Source organism: Oryctolagus cuniculus, chromosome 4, assembly GCF_964237555.1.
Source record: "Oryctolagus cuniculus chromosome 4, mOryCun1.1, whole genome shotgun sequence".
NCBI classification, from domain to species: domain Eukaryota; kingdom Metazoa; phylum Chordata; class Mammalia; order Lagomorpha; family Leporidae; genus Oryctolagus; species Oryctolagus cuniculus.
In genome coordinates this window covers 153,990,497-154,012,169 of record NC_091435.1, presented here as the reverse complement: position 1 = coordinate 154,012,169, position 21,673 = coordinate 153,990,497, and the positions used below count along the sequence as shown (strand labels likewise).

General features: G+C 42.1%; 2 protein-coding genes across 3 annotated transcripts in view; both read left to right on the top strand.

Moving 5' to 3' along the window:
- The first annotated feature begins 2,873 nt into the window (after positions 1–2,873).
- SATB1 (SATB homeobox 1) overlaps positions 2,874–21,673 on the top strand; it is a 97,852-nt gene continuing 79,052 nt past the window's right edge. The window contains exon 1 of one of the 2 annotated variants that reach the window (XM_051818499.2): positions 2,874–3,012. The gene's annotated coding sequence lies outside the window, so the exon portion shown is untranslated. Of the gene's footprint in view, positions 3,013–4,151; positions 9,039–21,673 lie in introns of those variants that run through there. The other variant, XM_051818500.2, reaches the window with a different exon arrangement.
- Positions 8,869–21,662, top strand: LOC138849535 (mucin-7-like). Its single transcript, XM_070073255.1, has 2 exons — positions 8,869–8,998; positions 21,166–21,662. The coding sequence occupies exons 1-2, from the start codon at positions 8,869–8,871 to the stop codon at positions 21,660–21,662; spliced, it is 627 nt and encodes a 208-aa protein (XP_069929356.1).

Sequence of the window (21,673 nt, the reverse complement as noted above, 5' to 3'; positions counted from 1 at the left end):
GGGACAAGGGTGCTCTCGAGAGCCTATTTTGTAAGAGATTTAATCCCATTCATGAGGGCGGAGCCTGTGTGACTTGATCCCCTCCCAAACTCCCACCACTTACTAGCATTACTTTGGGTAGGAAGTTTCAACAACTGTAGCAATCAACCTAGAAACTTTCAGGCAAAATGCCCTGCGCTTCTGCAAAAGGCCATTGGCCTTCTGCTATTGAATTTGTAGCCAGTCTTAATATCTAATTAACATCTTAATTCGGTAATTATTTAATGAATCACTACTATGTATTAGAGAGTAAGGTGTCTATAAGAGTTTATGAAACTGTGGTATTTAATGCACTATACCTAGAATTACATAATCCTGTGTTGTAATAAGAGTTTACGAGCTTACAGTACTAGACTAAAATTCCAAAGCTGGTGGGCAAAATGTTTTCTAGGTTTAACTCAGAGGAGCAGATCACCCCTTAAATTCGAGAGGCTTAGCTGATGATTTGAGCAAGTGTTAAGACTAAAAAAAACAATCCTTTATTAAAAACTTCAAATTTCTGTTAAGCTCCATTTGCAGGCTTTCAGAACTGGCGAATCTGGTGCATAACACAAGAAAGTACTACTAAGCATTAATTAAAGATGTAGAATACATTTTTTCCAAACCTGATTGTCTTTCAAGTATTTTTGCTACTTGTTAGGCAACTCAGCATTTTGGTAAATTGAGGCAAAAGGGTCTGTCTTTTGGATAAATTCCAATTCTAATGAATTCAATATCCATATACAGGGGAAAAAAGGGGGGGATATCAGAAAGCAGTACGAATACATGAGTTTTCTCCGTTATTTAGAAAAACACACAAAATTACAGCACAGTGGATGCATTCCTACTAGGGCTTGAAAGTGGAACCAACCCCTGTGTAAAAGATAAAATAAGACTGCATGGATCTCAGGATTTTCCCAGCGTGCTTTATTCATAGGCATCTGAGAGGAGCAGGACCTGGCAGAGCTTTTAGGAAGCGCTGGATTCTCAGCCCACTCTTTCCAGGAACTTCCCTGTGAACAGTGCTCTGTGCTGGCAGCATGGAAATCTTTAGCAATCTTCCTCCTGCTTCCATAGTTTCTCTCTCTCTCTCTAAATACAATTATTTATGGGGACTTAATGAGCGAGCAAGCCTGTGCGAAAGGAACTGAAGAAAGTGCAGCTTCCAAAAACACAGCCAGGCAGCTCTACAGTCTTTATTGTTACACCCTGCCGCTCTGCAATGCTTATCAGGAATCACAACTCCATTTCTCGCCAGACACACTTGCACGAAGGGAAGAAGTAGAGTCTGCTTCCCCTTAACTTTAGGTAAACAGTAGTAATGTTCTGTTGTCATACTCAATGCAAATTTCCCAAAGGCGACACGCACAAAAGACCTGTTAGCTGCCTTACAGCTGGGGGCAGGAATGGCAGGGCAAGGAGGGAAAAGTTGATGGAGTTCCAGTTTATCCTTAGCCTGGGGACTGGAGCCTCCAGGCACCCGCACCCTGGTGGAGCAGAGGTCTGTGGAGTTTCCGCCCCGCTCTCGAAAGGTTCCTTCTCCTCTCCTCTCCTTAGCCCCCTGTCCAGGAAATCCTCATCTCTTCCTCCCTCTTTGCCCCCAGCTTTTGGGGGGACTCGAACCTCAGCTTAGGCGTTCTCATTCCAGTGGGCTCAAAAGTGCAGCCGCTGACATAAGGAGGAATATTGAAACAAATGGGCTGGGGCACACCGCTGGGGTCGGCAAGCGAACCCCTCTGTTCTACCACCAAGCGCCGCTCAGTTGGGGTGCAGCCCTCCAAGATGGGGGTGGGGGTGCTGAGTGGGACGGGGGTGGGATGAAGAGAGACGGACGGGCCAGGCTGAGAGGGAAAGCGACCCTCTAGGAAAGATCTCGACCGAACACTGACGGGAAAAAAAAAAAATTGGCCCACATGCCCCTAGTGGGGAGCGATGCACCCCACGCAGGCTGGGAGGGGGGCGCATCGGGGCCTCGCACCTGACTTCCTCCTCCACCGGCACCCACACCGCTGACACCCCCTCTCAGTACCCTCCCCAAAAGCCCAGCCAAACAACGAACAACAAGAGGAAGCCGCAGGCGGCAGAGGAGGGGTGCGCGTGGTGGGGCCCGGAGAGGTGAGGGGGCAGGGGTGGCGGGCGTCGGGAATCGTGCCGCGCACCCCCGAGCGCCCACACTTACCCCTAGCGGCCCAGGGTCCGTTCTTCGCCGCTAACCCCGGCGCGTGCCCCTCGCCCACCCCGGGCCCTCCAGCCCCCGCCCCCACCCCGGCCGGCGCGCTGGGAGGGGGCCCGGGAGCGGCGCGCGCGGCGGCGGCAGCGGCGGCGGCGGCTCGGGCTCGGCTCAGCTCGGGCTCCCGTGCGCCCAGGGCTGCCAGCGGCCGCGGAGGCTCCCGCCGCCAGGGGGAGAAACCGGGGCGGGTGCTGGGGAGGCGGGCCGGGCCCCGGCCGGCCGCCCCGCCGGGCCGCCCGCGCCGCGCCAGCTCCGAAGCGGCGACGCGGGGTCCGCCGAGCCCCCGGGCGCAGCGAGCCGGCCGAGGCGCGGCGGCTGGATGCGCGCCCGGGTGGCTGTGGCCTCCCGCGGGGGCGCCCGGCCGCGGCGCTGCGCCTGCAGACTGCGGGCGCGGCGACCGCCCAGCCGAGCGCGGCTCCCGCCGGCCCCTTCCCCCGCCCGCCCCCGCCGCCCCCTCCCCCTCCCCCTCCCCCGTTAACATCTCCTCCCTCCCCCCCCTGCTCTTCCTTCCCTCGGCCCCGCGCGCTCGCTCGCTCCTCGCTCCTCGTCTCGCTCTACCCTTTAAACGCCCACTTCGGAGGGGGAAAAGAAGGCAACTTGAAGTCAAGTTGCGATTAACTTCCGCGGCAGCCGCAGCTCGGCGGCGGCGGCGGCTGGGGAGGCAGAGCCGCCGCCTCGGAGTCGGACGCGGGCGCGCCCGCCCGGAGCCGTGCCTGCTCTCGGCCGCACTCGACGCCACCGCCGCCCCCAGCACCCATGCCTGAGTGAGTTCTGTTCCTTTGCCTCTTTTCCCCGCTGCTCCTGCTCTTTCACGGCCGTGCCTGCCTCTTTTTCCGGGATCGACCCAAACTTCTCTGCAACACCCACCCCCGCGCCCCGCGCCCCGTGCCCCGCGGCTCGGCTCAGCGCTCGCGGGCGGCCGCCGGGGCCCGGGGGCTCGCGAGCCCCCGGAGGGGTGCGCCTTCCCGGGAGGGAGAGCGGCGGGCTGGGCACTGGCCGCCGCCGCCGTTCGCCCTCTCCCGAGGTGTGGACACGCGCACACACCTGCCCGGCAAACTCCCTTCAGGTCATCGGTCCAGCCCCTGCCAGAAGAGAAACCGGGCACGGAGGAGACCAGAGGACGCGGACGGGGAAAGGGGCAGGCTCTCCGCGCGCCCCGGACTGGGCGGGCTGGGGAGAGGAAATGTGCCCCCGCCGGCCCGCCGGCCCGTGCAGCATCCCTGGCCGGTCCATCCCCGCCTCCTCTGCGCCCGCTGGCGCGGCTGGCCGCGAGCGGCGGAGGCGAGGGGCCTGGGAAGTTTGTGGCAACTTCTCCATCCTGGGAGCCGCTCGGGCGCCTGGGCGCTCGCGTCGGGGCCGGGAGTTGGAAAGCTGCAGCACTCCGCGCCTCGAGCCCTCGCGGGCTTGGCTGCGGCGAGGCCGGTCCCGGAGGGGCTGCGGCGTGGATGCAGGTTAGGAGGCAGGGCGCGTGCTGCCCTCGGAGCGGGCATCGGGACGTCACAGGTGCAGCCACGAGGTCCCCTCCTGCGGTCAGGACCTGAGCGCGGCGGCCTCCTCCAGGTGCTCTCCCCTGCCGAGACTCCGGGGCTTGGCAAACCACGAGGAGAGGGAAGAAGCAGGCAGGTGGCCAGCCCGGGGAGGGGCGCGTGGCTGCGGGGAGGGGGGGAGGGAGGCGGGGAGCTGGGCGCGGGAGGGGGGACGCTGAGCAGGACCCTCCCGAGGTGACCCTAGAAGACGGAGAGGGCCGAAGTGCGTGGCACTCGGGTTGGAGGTTCTGGCTCCGGCCTCCACCGGGGCGTCGCACATCTCCCTTCCGAGCGTCAGCCACGGGGTCCTGTCGCAGAGTGCTCCGGTTGGCCACTTTGACCCCTGCGCCCGTCCTCGGAGAACTTTCTCCAAGACAGCCCGGGGTTTCCTGGCAAATGCTCTAAGACTGGAACTCCACGTAGTGGTTTAAAAAAACAAAAGCAGGGACGACAGAAAGATCTGATGCTGGCAGGGAGGGAACCTTTCTTTCCGGACTGACTGGGCTTCCACGCCTGCATCCTTGGAGGCCCGGGACCTGAGGTTCCCCAGAGGACAGAGGAGGGGGGTGAGAGTAAGTCAAGAGCGGGTTTTGTCCTTAGCAGCCCCTGATATCTGCAGTGTTTGTGCTGCGGACAGAGTAACTCGTCCCGTTCAAACTTAACTGACGTCGACACCCTATCTAAGGTGGATTTTTCCGAGATGTCAGGAATGTGAGGTTTATTCTATATTCAAATGTAGCTGCTAGATAAATAAATAAATAGGCCCCGCACTTTAACTCTGGAGAAAGCCAAGGTTGCAAGTATTTGCTTTGAAAACCTGCAGTCCCCTACGTGGTATTAGTGTGATGGTTTAGCAGCCGTCCTTTATTTCTATTGCGTATTATTTTAGTGGAACAGTAGTACATTCATATACTGGCTGCTCCAGTCTGCTGGCAAACATTAGCATTCAAGCTTACATTTTTGACAAATGTGCAGACAGGAATAGCATGAATAGGCATCTTAAATATTAACAACCTAAGCATCTGTTGTGAAACAAATTTAATATATTTACTCTGTTTTTCTCACATTGTTAGGAAAGGTTATAATAAGTGCATAATTTCAACTTTAGTTAGCAGAAGTAACTGGCTGTATCTTTCACTACCTCACCAAGTGTTTAACACAATCACCAGACGTAAATACTTTAATTAACTTGGTTAAGCTCATTATTAAATACACTTTAGACAATGTGCATGTCATGTAAAATGTAACTGTAGCAAAATATGTATCCTACTTGTGCACATTTTAAATAGCTATGCACTTTATAAATATACCAAATGTTTATTCTTCATCACCATTTGACACTTATTACTTCATATTTTTTCTAATGGAAACAGTATTTTAAATGTAGAGTTGTTCAGTCATATGTAGTACATAATATGTAAGCAGTAGCTATAAAATCCAAAGCATTGTTAAATTTGAATATAGCTACATGTAACAGGATAATACAAGAGAAGTAAAATCAATACTCAATTTTGTATTCCCTTCTGAAGAATAATAAATACAGATGATGAATAAAAAAAAGAATAGGGGCTTCCCTCCTAAAGTGCAAACTCCTTAAAATGTGTGTGCTGTGGGGGTGGGAGAGGGAAGAAATAGATAAGACTTAAAGAACTTCCAGAAGTCTGAATAGTTATTTTCAGAATCAATGCATTCCTCACTTTCCCACAAGTTGAAATATGTAATAAATAATAGTTCTTTGTATGTAAAAGTATTCAAAAGGAATGCCTTTTGTTCAGTTGTTGTAATAAATTAATATATTCTTTGGTTGATAATCTAGAAAACCAGTTCTTTTGTCTCCTAGCATCTTAAACAAGAACAGCAACAAAATGATTATTTGGTTTATTGCTGCAAAGAAGTCTGTTGCCAGCCATATGAACCTGTGGTTGACTATGATAGGATATGCTGAGTGATGGTTAGGAACTCCAGTACATTAAATTAGCAAAGATTGAGATATCTAGAGGAGAATTTCAGCTCTTTTCTTTTCTTTTCTTTTTTTTTAATGTAACAGGTTGTGGATTGTAAATTAGGCCTAAAAGGTCAGGTGACAGGCACCTGTTCCTCATTATTGTAAAAATCTTTTGGTTACAAACACTATTAAGCTAAACACAACATGGATATACAGCAGGGACTCTCTAAAGCACTCTAGTGATTTTTCATCTGCTCTGTAAATTTCCAGAAGGGCCATATATAGATATGCCCTTTACACAAATACATCGTTTCTTCCATACATGTTGTCTTGGATGACTGTAATTTATGTTATATTAGTACTTGGAATTGATGAAGTATGTAAAATAAATGCATGTGACTAAATCAATCTTCAGATTATGTCTAGACATATTGCAGTCAAAAAGTGTATTTTAAAACACCTCCTTTTCTTATAATCTATTGATTAATTACCAGAATTTTTGTTCGTATTTTAAATAGAAACCTCCCAAAATTGCCTTTCATACTGTTTAGATGAGATGTATTCCCATTTTAAATGTGCCATGAAATATTTTTTGCTTGATACTCATATTTAAGGAGGAAATCAGTTGCTGTATATCTCCATAGCTTTGTGGCACACACAGGAAGCAAGCCACATTTTACATGAATGCTGTTAGAAAGGGTATCATCATTTTATTTTCAAACTTGCTGCTTCTCCTGGGTGTGTTCGGCAGTATTTCCATTGGAATTAGGGAAAGTGGTTTGATTTTCATGAATGGTTTACCCTTAGATATTTCAGAGAGTACAGTTAGCATGCATATTGGAAAGACCCAAGTAGCACAAGGTTGCCAAATACTAAAGGTGCCAGTTGCTTTTAATTAGTAAAGCAGGAGAATTGGGAGTGAATTAGATAACTCGGATTATTAAACCCTGTTATTTACATACGTTCTTTGTCTTTTTTGGTTTTGTGAGTTTCTGCTGATGATGTGAAGTATTCACTTTTAGCATTTGTGATCAGATTACAGAGCAGTCATTACTCTTACTGTTCAAATTGATTTGGTTTTCAAACTCCAAAAACTCTGTGATGATTTTTACAAATTGGTTTACATTTTGACAGAACAGAGTTAAGTTAATTAATAGATCAGGCACGAAAAATCATCCACAATATTTTCTGGTAAAATGAAAGTTACGTTTCAGCATGATGAGCATCAGGCTTCAGTAATCTGTTCCTCGTGTGGAATGAACACTTCCTACTTAGAGCTAGCAGGCACCTACTGTTTATTTACGCTGCATTAAACTGACAGCTCAGCAATCAGAGGAAAAATATTACTTACCTTCCTGAAGTAAATACCAGTTTATAGGTTAGTGCACGTATTTATATTCCTGTCACCACTAAATAACGGCTCTGTCTCCATTTTAATATCTACCTGTGCTGTAATCCAGGCCTTCAGATTCTTCCTGGCTGGGGGTAGGGGTCGAGAGGAGTTTTGATCATTTTCCAGTGGCAAAATTTTAAAGGAGTGTAATTCTATCTTCTCATTTCTGTCGTGTGCGAACCAGTTGAAAAGAAATGTTATGCACTTTTACTTTGCATACCTCAACTATAACATCAAACCCTAAAAGAATCCGCATGCCATTTAAAATAGTCATCTTCCAGCAACCTCAGGATACCGTGTGTTCAAACACATTCAAGTGTGTGTTTGCTGAATTAACTCTCTACAAAGTTCCAAATAGATGAAGCTATTTGATTTCTTAGATAATAACTTTGAAAAAGTGTCTTCCTTTCCCAGTCTTTGATGGAATGCTACAGTTTCTAATGAAGACCTGCACATATGAGAATGAAGTAGGGCTCAATGATTGGTTAATTCTCTTGGGTTTCCTCAGAAAATACCCTTGCCCTCTCCGTTATTTGCCTTCTTATTAATCTGCCGTCCTTAAAGATAGGGGAGATTTCTGATTTCTTTTGATACGTGCACTAAATGCATTTGTTGCTTTCTTTTAAATTAAAAGTCCTTTCTCTTTGAAGACCTCCTTGAAGCATCAATAAACTGATAAAGCTGAATTTCTGAACTCAAGATTCACTTGAGAAAATGCTTGTTTTCCCTTAAATTACCTAAGAAGCTCTTACAGTCATTGTCTACGCACAGTTGTCAATCTCTAATCACATATTCTGCTGACATCAGAGTGGAATGTGGTCTTAATACAGCATATAAATCAAATCTGTTACACAAGGTTCTTCTTCACTATACCCAAGAAAAAGTGTCTACTATTGCAATTTACATATTGTTTCTAACTGCTGTTCTCAATGGTAAGTCTATTTAAACTTGATGTCTTCATAGAGCATGATCAACACATTAACACACATTATTTCGTACTTTTGAACTTATGCCAACGGTACCTTTTGCTGTTTATTTTTTTAAGTCTTTTTTAAGATCGGATATTTCATTTGAGAGTAAATAGATACAGATTGTGTGTATATATATTCAGGGTGAGATTTAGTAGTGTAGCGATTCTCTAGCATATTGGCCTATTTTTACTCTTTCAAGTTACACTGTATCACTTCCACAGTTGTTGCTGTCTGAGGGTTTGTAAAAGATTCTAGTCACTTCTTTCAATGGACTTTCAAGGATGCAATTCTGTTTATATGGTGGTGATCTAATGAGGAGAGCTGAGAATTAGTTAACTGGTACTCCCGAGTTTTAGGTACCTGGTTTCTGCTGAAATTTATTCAGTCCAGTTATTTGACAGTTGGTAGAGAGGTGTCTTGTAATTAGAAATTAAGAGTTGGTTCATTTTCCAGTGAAGGAAAAATCTTCCTGGTTTAAACACTTAACTGTGCAATATTTTATTACATTTATCACTCATGTTAGAGCCAGCTTATTGTTGTATGCATTTGTGAGTACCTAGGGGTGCAGGTCCCCAAAATGAGGCTGAAATGCTTGCAGAAGAAGCCCATGTCAGGCTGCAGCTGGTTGTACCTTAACTCGATTGTCTGTGGACCTGAGCCGGCCCCCTCCTCTGTACCCCTTCCCCCCAGGTGTGCAGGAAGTGGAGGGCGGTGTACCGGGTGAAGTGGGTGGACTCAACCCAGAGCTATGACCTGATTTGTGACGCACCCTCAGAACTGCAGTAATGGTCCAGCTGCTTCCCGGGCAACTGGTAACCACCTCATTTGGGGATGCTTCTGCCTTGCTAGCAAGTGCCAGAGAGAACTTCGTCACTGTCACCTCAGCAGAGGCTACTACTTTTTTAGACCTCTCCGGTAGGGCTAGATTTGGAGAAGCACCTCTGATATTTGGAGGGTAAGTGCCAGAAAAGTTCCTATAGTCAATTGTATGTGGAGAATCGGGGCTAGAGCCACTGTGCAAGATAGACCTTTAGTGTTTGGGGGAGGTCTCCGTGTTGGGATATTACTTTTTTTCTCAGCGGCAGATGATTTGGGATCAGATAACCAACAAAAATTCTTCAGTGGACATTCCTTTTTGAGGGGTGAAATACGGTAGCAAGCTCCCAGGGGGAAACTATTAGACATTCTTTCTTTGAGATGTTTAAAGAGAAGGTAGCCTAATCTCTGTGATGGGGAATTCTTTAGATGCGATTTTCCTGGAAGCCAGGCATGTAGTAGAGTTGATTGCTGGAGATTTCTCTCTAGTCTTACTCAATGGTTTCTGATATGCCGTTAAGAGCATGTACATGACAATTTGGCCTTTTAATGTTTATAATATTAAGGACTTTAAGGTAAAAGAGGTTTTATGTTATAAATATTTTATTGTAATAATTATAATAAATAAAATGAAACCTAGTGTAGGCAGATATCTTTTGAAATGGAGATAGTCTTGCATATAGTGTATCCATAATTAGCTGTTTGATGTTGAATGCAATTGAGTTTTCCTGTTCCAGTGAACCAGACAATGGAAATCATTTGGGATTAACAACAGGGCGATGTAATTCTTGATATAACAGGCCTTTCTTTCTCCCAGAAAACATTGTACCAGTATATGGAGTCCTAACTTAAAATACTTACAGTTTTAAATTTTAAAAGAATCTATAGAGTTAATAAAATAATTTAAGTGCTTCCTATTGTATTTTCACCAACTGACATGATACTTAGATGTGTTGTTTAATGTTAGCGATTTCTCCAGACTGTGGAAGGAGAGAATAGCATTTTAATAACTATGCTTGAAACAAAATTCTTAGAGGTGGGCTTCCTTTTGGATGGTTTAAGAGGACTCAAAAACAATTTAGAACATTATCTTAAAAGTTTAAAAATGACAGCCTTAGTTTGTATGGAGTCATTGTATTTTAATAATACTGTATGCTTATTAGTGTTATTAGAGCAGGAGACGGTTAATTACAGCCTTTTCTGAGACATGTTACCTGTATATTAGCAATCATGCTAAAAAAGAATGATGTATACTCTTACATGCAAGCTGCTGCTTGCTAGACTCTTTAAAAAAATTCTCCTAGAATGTATAGAGTCAGATTTTTGGTCCAGAATCATCAAAGGTGTTTTACTAAAACAGCTCTATTTAAACACTTTCCATTGGATTATAAAATTTTTCTCCTGTATTTTATTTTTCCTTTGCAATTAATTTTGTCATGAGAGATTTCGCTAGTGGCATTAGAAATTATTACCTCTCAGCAGTTTTAGGTTTCCCATATTGTATTTTGAGACACACATTTTCTTGATTTTGACTGCTTTGGCCAATATAAACTGTTAAAAGCTTATTGAGTTGATTTAGCACCTCTTACTACTTCTTTTTGTGGAAACCTGTCAGTTAAAGTACAGAGACATCTTTAGCCAAATTGTTTTCCTAGAATTCAATATAACCAATTATTTAAAATACATTTGAGCATTTGATCACAGTGGCAGCTCTAAGAATGTTTCATTGTCCAACTCTCAAACCTCGATTTTCACAGTGGCTTCTAGCTAGGCAAAACAGCGGGGAAATGGAACCAGAGGAGTTTAAAGCTGGGACTAAGCCCTACTTAGAAAATTCTATCAAATTGGGTGATTCCCTTGGCTAATTGGAATTTGTTGACTTATAACCTTGTAATATGTGCATAAAAATGCACTAGTATTTCTACTTTATGAAGTTTGTAGGTGATACCATTATTTGTTTCTGCAAGGTACTTAACTACAAAAGGGCAAATGTGTAAGGTACATATTTGTATTATATAAAATAGGAGACACTACACAATTAGCATTCTATGCCTTGCACATAGTCGATACTCATTAAAGAATTGCTAAATTAATGGTAAAATATTGAATGTGGTTTGTACTGATAAAGATTTATTGGCAAAAGAGACTTTTCTTTCTAATTTTCTATTTTTTATTGAGGTTATCTGAATACTTAATCTACACATGCCCCTGTTTTATGGATAACATGATGTTTTTCTCCATTTAACTACATGCTCTTTTTTTTTTTTTTTTTTTTTTTTTTTTTGAGAGTAGCTCCAGGGTCTCTGTTTTACTGTCATTGTCTGACCTTCAGGTTTAGGTTAACTATCTCTATGAAGATTCATGATTCTTTGGTGTTTGGCTCTGGTAACGAACCATACTGGAGTCAACGTAGAGCACGCCCCTGAATTCTTGGCACTGCCATGCAGTGGTCTTTTTCATATTCCAGGACCAAAAATACTATGGGCTAGTGGCCCAGGGCTGATTGACCTCTGCCTGTTCTTTCCTGCAGTGGTTTTTTTCCCCCCAGTATCCCAGTGAGTAAATATTGGTCACAATTATTGGATTAAAAGACATTTTTCATTGTAGCTGTCTATATTATTTTATAATATTCTTTGATTTGGTGTCATTTATATTAATGAAGATTTCACTGTACTCCATAAAACTAAGGCTAGAGTTGCAATAAGGCTGTGCAGCGTACTGCATGTGAAACATTTTGAAAAGTTAAGATCCTTTGCTTTACAATTTATTTTCTTTTTAAAATGTGTGCAGGGCTATTTCAAGAACAGTCCTATTTAGTTACACAAAAGAAGTCTTCCTTAAGTGGTGTACTGCTGTGTGACCTATTACATTATCATGCACATTCTGTCTCTTTAAAAAAACACAGTCTCCTCTATTTGCCCTATTAATTGTTGATATGTTGCCATCCACGAGACAAAAATTAGAGCTGTAATTAAATAATCATGTAATGCTCCTTAGTGCCAGTGAGAGCAAACTCATTTTTCCAGGCTCTGATGGTCACTGATTATTGTATTACTACTGGCTGGCTTTATTTTTTCGAACGATTTTCTATCTGTAGATTACCTCACTACTGCCTTCTTTTCAAAATTAAAGAAAGTAGAAAACATTCACCCAGTTCATTGGCTGGAAGTCCTCAGGGACTTAAGGTAGACATACCTTTTTTGTTTTGGTCACCTGGTGGGTTCTTTAGGGAGGCTACATCAGTGGTGTGGTTGCCTGCCATTTAATTTACACTGGTGTTTTGGCTGGGATGGAGGCATATGGGGAATGCCAGGAGAATTACAAAAGGAGCCGGGTATTAAAATTCAGAAATGATTAAAATTGAAATAAAAGGATGCTGCTTCTTTGCCAGTACTCTGGCAGTCATAATGACACATAGAGATTAGTTTCCACCTTCATCTTTTCCTTCTTTCTCATTTCCTCTTGTTTATTGTTGACACATTTTCCTTATGTCTGTCTCCTTTCTCTGTATCTTTTTGCACCATTATGCATTCCTGCTTCTCTTTCCTTAAGCTTGGAGAAGCCTACTTAACCTTATTATAACAATAACAGAATAGGTTATTAATATTTAATATGCACATGATTAAAATTTCTCTCCCTTAAACATAGGTCAGCTGTATTATTATTAACCGGCATGTAATTTTTCATTTAAAATATTCTTATTCTGCCCCTTGCTGTTTCTGAAATACAGTCTACTTTAGTAGTGATTTAATACATAATGCTTAGAAAACTGGTCGGCTAGTGAGAAAAGAACTCACCAGTCATGGATAATCAATTATGCATGAATTCAAATGTAACAGATGGAATCTGGTGAGTTAAAGTTTCTCTTTGCCTTAGTGGCTTTTTTTTTTTTATTTGTTTGTTTGACACCTGTCTCTTACATATAGATAAACATCTAACATAGCATGTGAGAAATGTTCTGTGTTTTCTCTTTAAAGTGGAGTTGATATTTAAATTAAATGTAAAGGCAGAGAATATCTAAGTCTTAAAGATTATCAGATTCTGTTCCATCACTTTATAGATGTGGAACTCAATCCTGCCTCATGGATGAAGGTTCACTCAGTGTGACTAGTACGGTAAGAAGCAAGATCCACATCTAGGTTATATATCCTTTCTCCACTACTTTTCCTACTTATGCCATTTATCCACTTTTCCATGGAAGTTGCTTAATAAGGGGTGTTCCATTGACTCTCCATTTTTAAGGATTTTAGATGAAAACTGTGGAAGACTACTTTCAAATTGTGTACTACTCCCTTGCATGGCATGCAGATATCATCTGCGTGTGTATATCATCCTATGCTCTGTGCCTATTGTATATATATTCATTCATACTTGGATGTTGGCCAAACACTTCCATTTCTCAAATCTGATGAGAATACCACAAGATTTGGCTTTATCTCCTAAATTGTGGCATATGCCAGCCTTGAAGATGTATTTACAGTTGCCTGCAGTGTGGTAAATTTCTAGTGACCAAACTCCTTTGTGAAAAATGAAATAAAAGTTATGTTTGATGAGAAGCTTGTTACTTCATGGAAGAGATAAGAAGTTTAATTTTCATTAGATGTAAAGTGGCTATGTAGTATAGCTTCAATCATAGGAATAATAGAACAGTGGGTATTGACCATCTTTAAAGCAAGACAGTCCCAAAACAGTTACAATGTGCTCCCAGTCAAAATTTTTCATAAATACACTTTTGTTTCTCTTCCAAGTGCATTTATGTACATGTTTATATATATATATATTTATATATAAATACAAATGAAAAGTCTTTACAGAAAAAAATAAATGATTAAGATAGTAACCTCCAGGCTCTCTAGTTCTTTTTTAGAAAGTTACATAGTAGTATTATTTGTCAACTTTTTGCTTCATATCCATTGGAAATTTGCATGTATATTTACAGGCCATGTTAGTTATCTGATGGATTAAATCTCACAATAAACATAGTAATGAAGAAGGAGACACCTGCAAAATAGGTAACTTGATGGGCTTGAGCTATAGAAATAGGAAGTTATTTTTCAATATTTTATTTAATGCTTTTACATATAGTAAATATATATTTTTAATTTGGATTCACTGTATAATAGTATTCTGTAGTCTTGTGTATCAAAAACAATATATGTACATATACATAGGTATGAATGTCAGTAACGGAATTCATACATGAATTTCCAATACATTAAAAACTCCTTTATTAACATAAAAGGCTCTAATATGAAATCAGTAGAAACAGATGATATGAAAGAGAATTTGATTGATATATTATAGGAAAAGAAGATATTTTAAATTGTTGTATGCAGAAGTGAAAAAGCTCTTTTTCATCATTAAGTAACTGGCAAAATTAAACTTGAAAGCCTTTCATTTTTTAGCAAAAACTATTTTCTTTTGTCTAATGAGTAGATTTTAAAGGTTTTATCTATAGACAACTTAGAAATTATTATATAGACTACATTTATTTTGTAACGGTCATAGGTCACAGTCTTAAGTACTGTTCATCTGTTATAGGAACTGTTTTACTGTTTATTTCATGAATATAGCTAAGTTTTACTCTTTTGAAAAGCATTCACAAAGAATATTAGGGTCTTAGGTGATCTTGTTTGCTTTTATCTATACTGCTTTCTCTTTTGCTAAGATATTATATTGAATATAACCTAAAAAGAGAACCACTTTCTTTCACTGGGAGGCCCTCAAATTGGGTGGGATCTTGGTCTCTAATTATCAGTCCATGTTAATTATCCTTGGGTCAAGTATTCATCATATGAATTAATTATCTAGCGTGGACTGGACTGTGGCATTTGTTGAGTGTGTTCTAGCTTATTAGTTTTCTGAAGCTTGCCATGGTATTTTCATAATATATATCTGCTGATGTTAGGAATACATGAAAAATTGTTTTGCATTAGATTTGTTTTTTTAAACCTTTATTGTGGTAAATACATATAACACAAAATGTGCCATTCTGATGGTTTTTTAAGTATACAATTTAGTGACATTAATAATATTCACATTTTATTGTTATGTACTCACCACAATCTGTTCCCAGCTCTTCTCCATCAACTCAAATAGAATGTGCTTTAGTTTTGAATTAAACTCCTTCACTTCAATAAATTCTAAGCATTGTGGCAGTATATGATTATTGTCCAGGAGTGAAGCATTTGTTTCTGGTGGTGGCTTTCCTTCCCAATGGATAATCCCTGGCCCAGACCTTGTGGTAGTGGACACAACAGTACAATATCAGGTATTGCCTTTGGCTGATGCTCCCTCAAAAATGTCCTGGACTAGCATTGAAGCCCACTGTAACCTCAAGCTCTTTCTCCCTCCAAGTAAGCCAGGAAAGATTAGCAATAATATTTTCATTACTAAGGAATATGGTTGATACATCTCGACTGGGATCGTAGATTGATTGCGAATGGTTGTTTGCCTTCACTGGAATTAAAATCTCTGAGCTTCCCAGGATTGTTAAAGGCAGAGCATCTATGGCCGCCTTCGAAAGTACAATGAAAACACTTTGATTGTGGTCAAGTGCAATGGCTTGGTCTGGATATAAGCCGATTAGTTACAGCCAATTTATAGAGAAACCCACTCAAAGTTAAACTTTTTGAGGGGGAGAAAACTCATACTCAGCTATGTTGGCAAAAAAAAAAAAAAAAAAAAAAAAAAAAAAAAATTAGAGGAAGGCTGGATGGTTCTGGCTCCAGTAAATACTAGACTGGTTTTAGAACTATACTTCCATGTGTAATTTTGTGGTTAGTTGCTTGTCTGTGATGATAAATCACATACCTACACAGGATTTCTGGCACCCCAGTAAATCTCAAGAAGTGCCGAAATGCTAATTTATCATGGCTCCTCAAATAGCACATCTTTATTCAGCAAATCAATGATTTCATAATTTGCCCCTCCTTTTTTTTAAGCTCTTTCCTTCTTTCTTCTTCATTTTTGTTCTGTTTTGTTTAATTTTTGTTGTTTGAAACAAGTGGCTTGCCTGCAATGTTTTTAAATTTGGGGCTACTGGTGGCCCCTAGAGTAGTTTTCACTTTTCCAAGCAACTCCAGTATGGGGTTAAAAACCTTCAACTCGGGGATATCCTAGCTGCTAAGGAATATTTGATTCCCTCTCTCCCAAACATTACCTAATTCAGCAGATGCCAAACCTGGCTGCACATCAGAATCACCTTAGGAGTTTTTGAAAACTGAATGCCTGGCTCCCACCCTTAGCCATTCTTAATTGCAGTGGGTACAGCCTGGACACTTGGATTGTGATCCCAGCACCGGCTTTACTTCCTACGTTGCCAAGCAGCATTCTTAGAAGGACACACTCATCAAAACGTTTTTTCAATTCCTTCCTTGTGGTGGAAGGCACGGTGAGAGAGTCTCCAGGAATATATACTTCAGTGACCCCTCAAGATGCTTACAGTCTTGACATTGGGAGGGGCAGAGACACTAACAGGGAATGCCATGTTGCTGGCAGAGCACGTAGTGTGCTGGAGCACTGAGGTTTGGGATAGAAGCACAATCAAGGTGCACACGAAAGGTAGAGAGGAGATCAACTCACCCCAACTCTCCTGGCCAAGGGCACCTAGGAGCCAGGAGGAAAAAGTGAGACATCTTGACACTAAGTTTTTGGTGGCATTCTCTACACTGACAGACTCAGCAATTGCAGGAATTTTTCCCCATGCCCTACTCAGTTTTGGGTCTGGGTAGAGGTGCCAACTTTGATAGAATTATCACTGCTGTGCCTTATTGCAGAAGGGATCTGTACTGACATCTGTGGAAGGAAAGGCAGCTTTTAAAACTTTTTGCCCAATACATTTTTGGCTAATAAAAAAGTGCTTTCTAGGTAGAAGGCCCAGATACCCTGTCTGCTTCTAGAAGCCAGTTACAGTGGCTACTCTTTTGCAGATCTCCTGAAATGAGCAGAAAAAAATGCCTTTCTTTGCTCTGCCCCACTGTAGTAATAGCCATTGTCTATTAGAACCATGTCATAAATTACCAGTGGGTATGTACATCTACCCCAAAGTAATTAGGAAACAACTTTTGATCACTATCTTCCTGGCTATAACTGAAACCTAACTTATTAGGGGAAACAAACAAACAAAACACCTTTAAGCCCTGTATTTAGAGTTCATTATCACTACTCCTCTATCTCCCTTGCAACATTTTCGAGCCTTTTGCCATAATTTTCCACAGTACACTATTGTTTGTTTAGTACCTGGATGCTCTCCCAGTTTGCGTAGCTATGAGGGTACTTCAAAAAAGTTCCTGGGAAAATGTAATTAACAGATAGGTTTGTTGAGCAGCGAAAGAATTTTGAAATTCATGGAGAGCTTTTTCATAATCTCCATTTCTCACCAACTTTTTGAAGGCCCCTGTTCTCTACGTTAAAGTCCCCAAAACAGTCATTATCAAGGGCAGCTGTGTTTGTTAAATCTGGAGGCTAGTGGTAAGGGCAGGGATGACTGATTTCTACCTTCAGCTATGGGATACTTAAATGCAACTGGGAAGCAGTGTTTGGAGTATGTGTGTATCATTCCAAACATATTACAGGGCCCTCTCAAGGATATGCATATCTAGAAAGTTGTCTTAATTCTGTGCCAAGCAGTACACAGATCTCATTCCATGCAGCCTTACAAATCTATGGGATAATTTCTAAAATGAAAACTGACCTCACTTTGGATATCATTAGAATGTCTGAATGCCATTCAATACCTTGACGACTCTTCCTAGTTCAGTCCTGGATTCACTTAATCATCTTTTACAAGAGTTCTCTAGGTAGGAGCTGTCCAGAGGAACTCTACAACCAGGAAGCATTAACGTATTCAAGAATCTACACCATTTGCAGTGCCAGAGTCCCACTACTTGGGGCTATTGAGTACTTGAAATGTGACTAAGTGAATTGCAAATTTAATTTTCATTAATTCAAATTTAAATGATATAGTTACCCTCGCTACTTGTCCCTCCTCCTTACTTCTGCAATCAGTAAAATGTATTGTCAGCACAATTAGTAGTAGAAACTGGTTGCAAGTGACACTGTGAGATTTTTGCTCTTATTTATACATTCATAAATGTAAATATTATAAGGACACTGTGTAAGTTCCAAGTACATGACAGTACACAAGACATATCATCTCTGTTCTCATGAGGCTTACAGTCTAGTGAGGGAGATATTTATTAAACCAATAATTATCCAAGTTGTTGATTAGTACCATGAGGACTGTTAATAAAGGAAAAGACAAGATGTGACTGTCACAAAGAAAAAATACAAGATTCTATCACAGTATCTAATGGGGCCAGAACTTCTTGTAGGATGGATTAGTCATAGAGTTTAATCAGTGTTATGATTATTAACTGAAAAAGAAAGGCATGGTGCACTTCCCTCCCCTAAGTTCAAGGCTGGGTCAGGTTGGCAGCAGGACACGCATCTCTCAGAGTAGGGTAGCTGGGATGTGCGTGCCATGACCTCCAAAGATGTGGGGTCTGGTTAATGAAGCTGCATGCCCATACACACTGCAGACTTCTGAACTTGAGCAAGTACCAGTAAATTCTTTCCTGAAGTATATGATGTCAGTCATAGATAATATGTGATGAGTGTAGATGTTTACAGGATATTGCATTTCCTCTCCAATATATGTTTTGACAAAGTTGTTTGGGCTGTAGCACCAGCTTTTCCTCCCTGCTCTTAGAAATTGGTGTTTGGTCCATTCAAGAAACTATGTGGAAATCAGTCTTGACATCCCAGACAGACAAAATGAGACACATGATAGAAAAACATATGGCTCAAATAGACATCCTTATATGGCCAACACAGACCATATTCCCAGAAATTCATATATGGAAAACACCACCTGCAGCTAAAGCCAGAAACAAAGAGTTGACATGACAAAAAGAGCAGTATGCTACATAAATCGTGCTGCTTTAAGAGTATAGAGTGATAGCCAACTGTATTTGAATTTAAAAGAGAAAAAAAAAGCCATGTCCTTAGAAAGTGTTATGGTGGTAAGCATTGCTTTGCTAACACAGTCACTGGCGGAGTTGCTATATCTTAAAAGCATTCGAATTCTAAATGCTTCGCTGTTTATTACAAATGTATGTGCTATTCAAAACTCTGAATGTGTTTTAATGCTTTCGGATATCTGCCTGCATATTTATCTTAATACGTTGCCATCTGAAACATGCAGTAGTCCTTTCATTAAGCTTTGAAAAATCTTGTGTGTCTGTTACAATATTTTGTCTTTGCTTCCTTTGTGCAGCTAGTATGAATACCTTACCGTGTGATAGGAAGCTGGTTTCCATGTACGTGTACGTCCATTTACAGGTCATGTGTTTCAGTTGCTATATTTCTTGCTCCTGAGGTTTTGTGTTTTGATAGCAAGATTTATAAAGTTTATTTTGTTTTAACTTTTCTCAACTCTGCTCACATCTTTATTGCTAAATATAAGATGCCTATATAGAATCAATTGATGTTGCTCCCACCACCACCATAATTTATGCTTACATATGCCTAGGAAGGTGGTATATTCTGTTATTTTTTTTTCCTTTTTTGAATCTGGGTTTACAATGGGCAACACTCACAGACTATAATGAATATTTTAAAGGGAGATATGTGTGTATGTATATATATACACACACACACATACATATAGCAATTAAGTTCGTCTGTGTAGTATGCCACTACCACTAAGGCGCAGAACCTCCGTGTGCCATTTTACTTCTGACATTTCTTACAGACATACAGTTCTGGAATAAAGAAAGTCTTGAGGGAAAATTAACATGTAGATATGATTGATAGATTCATGGTTGTACTATATTTTTACTCCTGATAATAAAGTTATTGTTAGATGTCTATATGCCCACTTACTTTACCATTTTCCAAGCTATATCCTTATATACATTTATGTTTTGTGTTTATGAATAGGTTTATGATTCCTGGCTAAAAGTAAGTTGCATAGGCAATTTCCACATTCTTTTGTAATCCAGTGAATTTTTCTTTACTTTGATACTTTGCTATTTAAGTTTGTACAATGCGATGCACTATCCTTACTTAAAACAAACCAAGTTTCAAAGAAACACATCAGGCATTACCAGTTTGAAGTAACTGCCAAATTACCCATGTCGGGAATTTCAAATTTAACCTATCCTATTGCAAAAAATCTTCATCATTATAATTATAGGTTTTAAAATAAACTATCTTTTTTATAAATTTAAGTATCTCCTCCCACAGTAAGAATTCTGACCGAAGTGCTACATTTTGTGACTATTTGTATATTTCCTTATTGGTTACATTTTGTATACTTTCATTCAATTTGTCTCCTCCATTTGTCCTCACATTTTCCCCTTTTAAAAATGCCCTATCGATTGGGCTTTTTAGACAAGATTGCCTGAAATGTCTTGTTTTTTTGATGTGCGTTTTCTTATCACATATTCTTTCTCTTGCTCAGGGCTTGGGTTTCTGTGTGCCAAGATTCACGGTTGCCTTCCTCGATTTTGACTAACCTTTCCGGTTTGTGGGTGAAACTTGGGTGCTATTAGAGTGATATATTTTCATTGTGTTCCTCCTAAACTTGTCTTCCCCCAGGAGGCCATCATTTCCTATACTTTATCTTCTGCTTCACCTTCTGCTTTTCTTAGATTTCTAATGTAAACAGTGAGCCTGAGAGTGTATTGGTAGCTTTAAGGAGCTTCATTTGCATCTTTCCCTCTTATCTCAGTACTTGTGCTAACTTGTTGCTTTTTTTAAATGTGTAACAAAATGTTTATCTGACTGATTTTTCTCTTTTCTCCGCCAGTATATTCTGAGAAATAACTCTTTTAACATTTTTGCTTTTGTTTAATGATTAACTGCCTTCAGGGGGCTGGAGTGGTGGGTACCATAACCTAAGCGATAAGTGATGCACTGCTATTTTGGTCGAGATTGTAATGTTTCTGCATTTTCATAGGAACCGTATTTAATAGATTCCCTAAGAGGTGCATACTTAGGTGATACTGACCATTTGTGTACCCGGGGAATTTACCCTGGATTACAATTTACCAACCCAAACTTTTCTCTCTCGCGCCCAGATTGGAAAAACGATGGCCAATCTTTTCCTAATAACAGGTCAGATGTCTCTGTAGTGACCCAGTTTTCACTCGGCCCCTGTGGGCCACCTATTTCCTCGTCCGAAGCGGCGAGGAAGTTTTGAGCCACCCTCGGACTTGTGTCCAAAGCTCCTAGTTTTTGATCACGCGGTCTCCTGATAGTTGAGGGACCACCCTCCTGGCGAAGCCCCCCTCGGAAGAGAGCGGCTCCAGGCTCCCCTCGCGTCCTGCCAACGATTCTGCGGAGGAGCTCCCTCCGGCCCGTCCCCACGGCGGTGCCCAGCGCCTGTCACCTGCAGCCCGGGCCCTGGCCAGCGCGCCCCCACCCCCGCGTCCCCCCGGAGCCCGCCCGCCCGCCCGCCCCGCAGCGGGCGCACTGTTCGGGTGGCTTTTGTGGCGTGCGGGTGGTGGGTTCGCGTTCGCCCCGGCCCTCGCGCCCTCCTCCCCGTCACTTTCGTCGCCCCCGCCCCTCCTCCCGGACGGCGCTCCCTCGCACACCTGCCTGCCCGCCCTCCCTCTCTCGAGCGCGCGCGCTCCCTCCCGCCCGCCGGCCGCGGCCCGCGAGGCTCCCTCCCTCCCCTCCGCGCCCGCCCCGCGCGCCTGGCGGCGGCCGGCGCTCCCCTCGCGCGGCGCCCTGTTATTCCGGGTATTGTGTGTAATAAATGTCGGG

Coding starts and splice junctions, on each gene's coding strand:
- LOC138849535 (XM_070073255.1), top strand. CDS start 8,869: ATGGTCCAGCTGCTTCCCGGGCAACTGGTAACCACCTCATTTGGGGAT. Junction 8,999..21,165: donor TACTTTTTTAGACCTCTCCG/GTAGGGCTAGAT, acceptor GTCTCCTGATAG/TTGAGGGACCACCCTCCTGG.